Source organism: Quercus lobata, chromosome 10 (genome assembly GCF_001633185.2).
Source record: "Quercus lobata isolate SW786 chromosome 10, ValleyOak3.0 Primary Assembly, whole genome shotgun sequence".
Classification (NCBI taxonomy): domain Eukaryota; kingdom Viridiplantae; phylum Streptophyta; class Magnoliopsida; order Fagales; family Fagaceae; genus Quercus; species Quercus lobata.
In genome coordinates, this window is record NC_044913.1 from 6584753 (window position 1) to 6590413 (window position 5661).

The window sequence follows — 5661 nt, forward strand, 5'->3', positions numbered from 1 at the left end:
ATTCAACACAGACTGTCATGTTAACATAACCGAGTAATTATTGGGTACTCCCGAAATACCATAAATGCGTATTCTCTCCTCTCATATAACTGTGGGTCCCACTAATTAAATTTATAGTGGGACCCACAATTCATGTGAGAGGGGGGAGTACGCATTTATGGTACTCCTGGAGTATTTAATAATTTTCCCAACATAACCTTAATAAATAATCTATAAATACTATATAACCAAAACTTTTAACTTTTTATTGACCTTTCAGAATGCCATGTCAACTTTGTTGGCTTCTTACACACCAGCCACAGGCCCATAGCCAAGGAAGTTTATACCGTACATGATGGAATTTTCTGAAAGTGAAAAAGAAAAAAAAGAAAAAAAAGTAGTGGCAAAACTCACATCGTTGCCACTGTTACCATGTTTTTCCTGTTGTCATCTCATGTCGCCGGTCATCTCCCTATTCGACTCAAGTTTTCTCAGTCTTCCCTACCTTTCTATTTCGTCTTCTTCTTTTGAGAAAGTATACTGTGTTTCAATAATACCAATTCAACATCTCCTTTGGCATTTCCTAACCAATAAATGATCAACACCTTTCCCAAAAACACACATCAACCTGTTGCAGTGAACTAAATCAAAAAGACAATTTTATCCCTAAAAAATTTCAAACCACGCCACTTTCTCCCTTGCTTACTAAACTTGAAATTCCAAAACCCATTTGTTTCTCTTAGTCTCTCAGGTGCTCCCTCTCCCTCTCCCTCTCCCTTTTCTCTCTCTCAAGTGCTCCTTCTCCTCTCTTTCTCTTAACTCCAAATTTTGCTGCCAAACACAGCCACTGCCAAGCATCGCAGGTCCTACGAGATTGGAAGTTGAATCCTCTGAAAACCCCAAATTGAGCATCGTAGGTCCATCGTTGATTTCGAGAATCTGCCACAAAGGGGTAATATTTCTTTTCATCTACTTCCCTTCATACCTATTCACATCTTCTTTTTCATTTTAGTTTTATTTGTTTGCAACTACGAGATGGTTTTTTTCACTCATCAGTTATCACACAAAAAAGAAAGGCAGAGGCACATTTAAGTGTGGAAAGGAGATATTTTTTTAGTTTCTTTTTATTAATTTGTTTGCAAATAAAGTTTTTTTTTTTTTTTTTTTTACTTATCACCAAAATAAAATTTTAAAAAAGAAAAAGAAAAGCAAAGACACATTTGAGTGTGAAAATGAGATAAATGGGAATACGAACCTGAAACATGTTGTATATGTGATAGCCTAAATAGGAAGTTTATTTTTTATATATATCCCAGCTTTTGTGAAACAAAGAGTTGAAGAAACAAGGTATTGAAACTGATCTGTATCTCTTTCAATTTGGCACTAGTGCAGGGATGTGATGTTTTTGTTCTATTGGGTTTACTAAAAGAATTGATTCCAATAAATGGTCCCTTTCTAAGAGCCTCCGCTGAGGTATTTAATCTATCTTTTCCTTTTTCTTTTCTTAGTTTAAGTCTATAGTTGTGTTATTATGGAAAATTATGAATTCTACCTATTCAATTTGTTCATTCAACATTCTTTTTCATGATTAGGCTAGACTAGTAATGGATTTTTCAGAAAATGCTCTTGATACAGTTGGTGACAATGATAAAAGTGAAAACCATGAGAATGTAATTTTAGGTTAATACTATGAAATTAAATTTGGAATGCAAGTGAGTTATGAAGAAGAAGCATATAATCTCTATAATGAGTATGCTTTAAACAAGGGGTTTAGCATTCGAAAAGGGGTTACACAAATACTTATGGTGTTCTTAGGCAACAAGAATTTTTTTGTTCAAAACAAGGTCATAAAGAGTTTGAAGACCCTTGTGATTATAAAAAGTATAATAAATTAGATACAAGAACAGGTTGTCAAGCTAGGATTCATTTTGATGTTAAAAATGGTATTTGGAGTGTTTCACACTTCAATGATGAACACAATCATGAATTTGCAAGTCCAGAAGATAGGTGTAATTTGAGATTGGGAAGGAAGGTGCTATGTATTCATGGCACTATAATTGAGACAATGGTTAGCTCAAGCATAAAAGCAACAAAGTCTTACTCATTTTTATCAAAGGAGCTTGGTGGTGCAAATAATGTTGGGTTCCTTAGGAAAGATTGCCCTAACTTCTTGCACACTAAAAGAAAACAATTGATTGAAGTTGGGGATGGGCAAAGTGTTATTAATCATTTTTAAAATAGACAAAGTAAAGATTCAATGTTTTTTTATTCAGTGCAAGTAGACCAAGAAAATAAAATAGCAAATTTCTTTTGGAGAGATGGTAGATCAAAATTAGATTATGACTGTTTTGGGGAAGTTGTTGTTTTTGACACCACTTATTGAACCAATAAGTATAACTTAATATGTGCACCATTTGTGGGAATAAACCATCATTGGAATAATTTTTTCTTTAGCTGTGCCTTTCTAACAGATGAAACCATTGATTCATTTATTTGGTTGTTTGAGACTTTTTTTTATAGCAATGGGAGGTCGACAACCAAAATCTGTTTTTACAGATTAAGACCAAGCAATGGCAAATGCTATTATGGTGGTTTTCTCTAAGTCTCGTCATAGACTTTGTACATGGCATATTAGTAAAAATGCCCAACAAAACCTCCCAGGACTCTATGGTAATCCAGATTTCCATCAAAGATTTAATAAGTGCTTAAATGGATGTTTAACTGAAATGGAGTTTGAGTCAACTTGGAATGGTATGATTGAGAAGCATAATTTAAAGGATCATGCATGGCTTAAAAGGTTATACCAAATCCAAGAAAAGTGGTGTCCAGCCTTCAATGTAGATTTCTTTTTTGCAAAGGTGAAGTCTACCCAACGGAGTGAGAGTACAAATAGTGTATTTCATCAAATCATGAAAACATCCATGACACTTATCCAAGTTGTTGAATTTTATGAGGAAAAAGTAGTAGAAATGTGCCAAAATGAAATAAATGAAGATTTTCGTTGTAAGATTGGTGTACCTTCAAAAGTAATGAGGTTTGGAGGTATCTTAAGTCATGCTATTAAAGTTTATACTATTACTTTGTTTAAAATGTTTGAAGAAGAGTTCAATTCAGGTGGAGGATTGACTTGTGTTGAAACTAACCATCATGAGAATAACTTCACATATTCACTACATAACCGGTCTGAATTGACCATTTGTTATGATTGCAAGTTATTTGAGACATTGGGCTTGTTATGTTGCCATGCTTTAAGGGTGTTTCTTGTTAACAATGTGAACAAGATACCCAATACATATATATCAAGTAGATGGACAAAAGATGCAAAAAAGAGATTGTGTTGTTATGATGATTTTTCTCAACCAAAAGAGAAATCAAGTCGTACATTGCGTGTGAGCATGTTAACTCATTTGGGATATAATATGGTTGATAAAGCTTCATTGAGCAATAGTGGGACAAAATTTATGATGGATAATCTAAGAGAGCTATCTCATGAGTTTGAAAAGTATATGATGGCTACAAATGGGGTGGGAGATGTTGGTAAAGAATGTCCTCAAGATCTTGCACATGATGAGGTGCAACCAAACTTAGATGGGGAGAAACCAATCCTTGATCCACGACATGTGAGAAAGAAAGGGAAAACCAATGCTAGAATAAAATGTCAATTGGAAAAAAAGAAAAGAGAAAAGGTGAAAGATGCATCAACTTCACAAGCTCCACAATCTACTTCTATGCTTCAAGAAATTCAAGTGAAAAAGATGAGAAGAAGCATAAAAGATGCAACTAGTTCCCAAGCTCCACAAGCTAGTTCTATGACACAGTATGTTCAAAACTACTATTTTAGTCATTTTTTCTCTTTGCTTTGCCTGTCAAGTTTAACCATTTGCTATTTTTTCTTTTTCTTAGGAGATGTTCAAGTATCATTCATTTCCCCAGAGATGTCTATTGCTTATCTCATGTTTAGCTCTATAAGAATGCATCAACAAATTCAAGTGGAAAAGATGAGAAGTGGAAAATATGCAACTAGTTCACAAGCTCCACAAGCTAGTTCTATGATACATAGTATGTTCAAAACTACTATTTTAACCATTTTGTTCTTAGCTTTGATTGTTAAGTTTAACCATTTGTTACTATATCCATTTTTTCTTAGGAGATGCTCAATCATCATTCATTCTCCCGGAGATGTCTATTGTTTATCCCATGTTTAGCTCTACAAGAATGAATTAAGAAATTCAAGTGGAAAAGATGAGAAGAAGTGGAAAAATGCAACTAGTTCACAAGCTCCACAAGTTAGTTCTATGATACATGGTATGTCCAAAACTACTATTTTAATAATTTTTTTTTCTTAGCTTTGCTTGTTAAGTTTAACCATTTGTTAATATTTCCTCTTTTAATCTTTTTTTTTTTTCTTAACTTTGCTTGTTAAGTTTAACCTTTTGTTACTATTTCTTCTTTTTCTTAGGAGGTGTTCAATCATCATCCTTTTCCCCAAAGTCATTCAATCTCATGTTTAGTTATACAAGAATGTTTCAAGAAAATACATTAATATCACCCTTCAGCCAAGTACATTATGTTACTTTAAACTTTTTACATTAGGAAGAAAAAAAATGCCTTTTAACATGTATTGTTTTTTAAACTTTTTACATCAGGAAAAAAAAAAAAAAAGCCTTTTAGCATGTACTTTTTTTTTTTCAAGACTCAACCGTAATGGAAAGCTTTTTGGACAATTTTTTGAATAGCAAACTGCACAATCATATGCACAAGATTCTGAATATAATGGAGAACTTTTTTGGATAGTTTTTTGAATAGCAAACTACACAGTCATATGCACAATTAGTGGACAATATTTTTGAGCAACATACTTGACTTAGACAACTGCTTTTTAGATAGGATATCTAACAATTTGGATAGTTGATACCTTTTGTAACAACTCTTTTGAATACCTTTTGTAATTAATGAAGCTACAAAAACATGTTAGATTCTATATTTGCATTTTGAGTAGCTTCTAGTTTAACACAAATTATATATGGAAATGATGAATATCTTTAAATGTGATGGTAAAGTTCATTTCTATAAGTTCATCTTTGAATAAGACAATTGTGGATGAATATTTTTACATGTCCTCCCATTTGGACAATTTGCGAATAGCTAGGAGATGGATTTGGAGTCTTCATTTTCTTTTGTTTAAATTAACCTTACAAAGGGCATTTGCAAATAGCTGGTGGCTTTTGCAACTAAAGAACATTATTGTCGATTACTGCTAGTTTCCAATACCCAACTTGGTCAATTGTCCATTGTCTTTTGTGACTTTGTGAAGAAGTGAATACTTTTACATTGTTGAAGAATTGATCATTTTTAGAAAGTGGAAGTGAATTACAATTATTATGAAAGGCATACTTCTAAATAGGTAGTCATGCTATTTGCTTGAAACGTCAAGTTCAAACTCTCATTTTTATGTATAATATTCTTAGATGGATAATAACCATTGAAGTTTACAGTGATCTCAAATGTATGTAAATTTTTCTTTACTTATTGATATGAGCCCACTCTTTTAACATTGGTATAATGGAATGGAAGTTGCTGAACAAGTCCAACTTATTAATATGATCAGTTCAATCTTATAACATTGATGAAATGGAAATGAAAGTTGCTGAACAAGTTGGCCGCACCCTTCATAACTAACAT

The 5661-nt window shown here is 32.8% G+C and overlaps 1 protein-coding gene across 1 annotated transcript; it reads left to right on the forward strand.

Annotated features, from left to right (window-relative positions):
* The first annotated feature begins 2549 nt into the window (after window positions 1-2549).
* On the forward strand, window positions 2550-4203 carry LOC115964272 (protein FAR1-RELATED SEQUENCE 5-like). The gene is made up of 3 exons (XM_031083615.1): window positions 2550-3783; window positions 3883-4038; window positions 4127-4203. Exons 1-3 carry the CDS (start codon window positions 2550-2552, stop codon window positions 4201-4203), a joined length of 1467 nt encoding a protein of 488 aa, XP_030939475.1.
* The last annotated feature ends 1458 nt before the right edge of the window (window positions 4204-5661 follow it).

Excerpts from the sequence above, each read along its gene's own strand:
- LOC115964272 (XM_031083615.1), top strand. The coding sequence starts at position 2,550 with ATGGCAAATGCTATTATGGTGGTTTTCTCTAAGTCTCGTCATAGACTT. Across the intron at positions 3,784-3,882 it reads TTCCCAAGCTCCACAAGCTA|GAGATGTTCAAGTATCATTC; the intron begins GTTCTATGACAC and ends TCTTTTTCTTAG. Across the intron at positions 4,039-4,126 it reads AGCTAGTTCTATGATACATA|GAGATGCTCAATCATCATTC; the intron begins GTATGTTCAAAA and ends ATTTTTTCTTAG.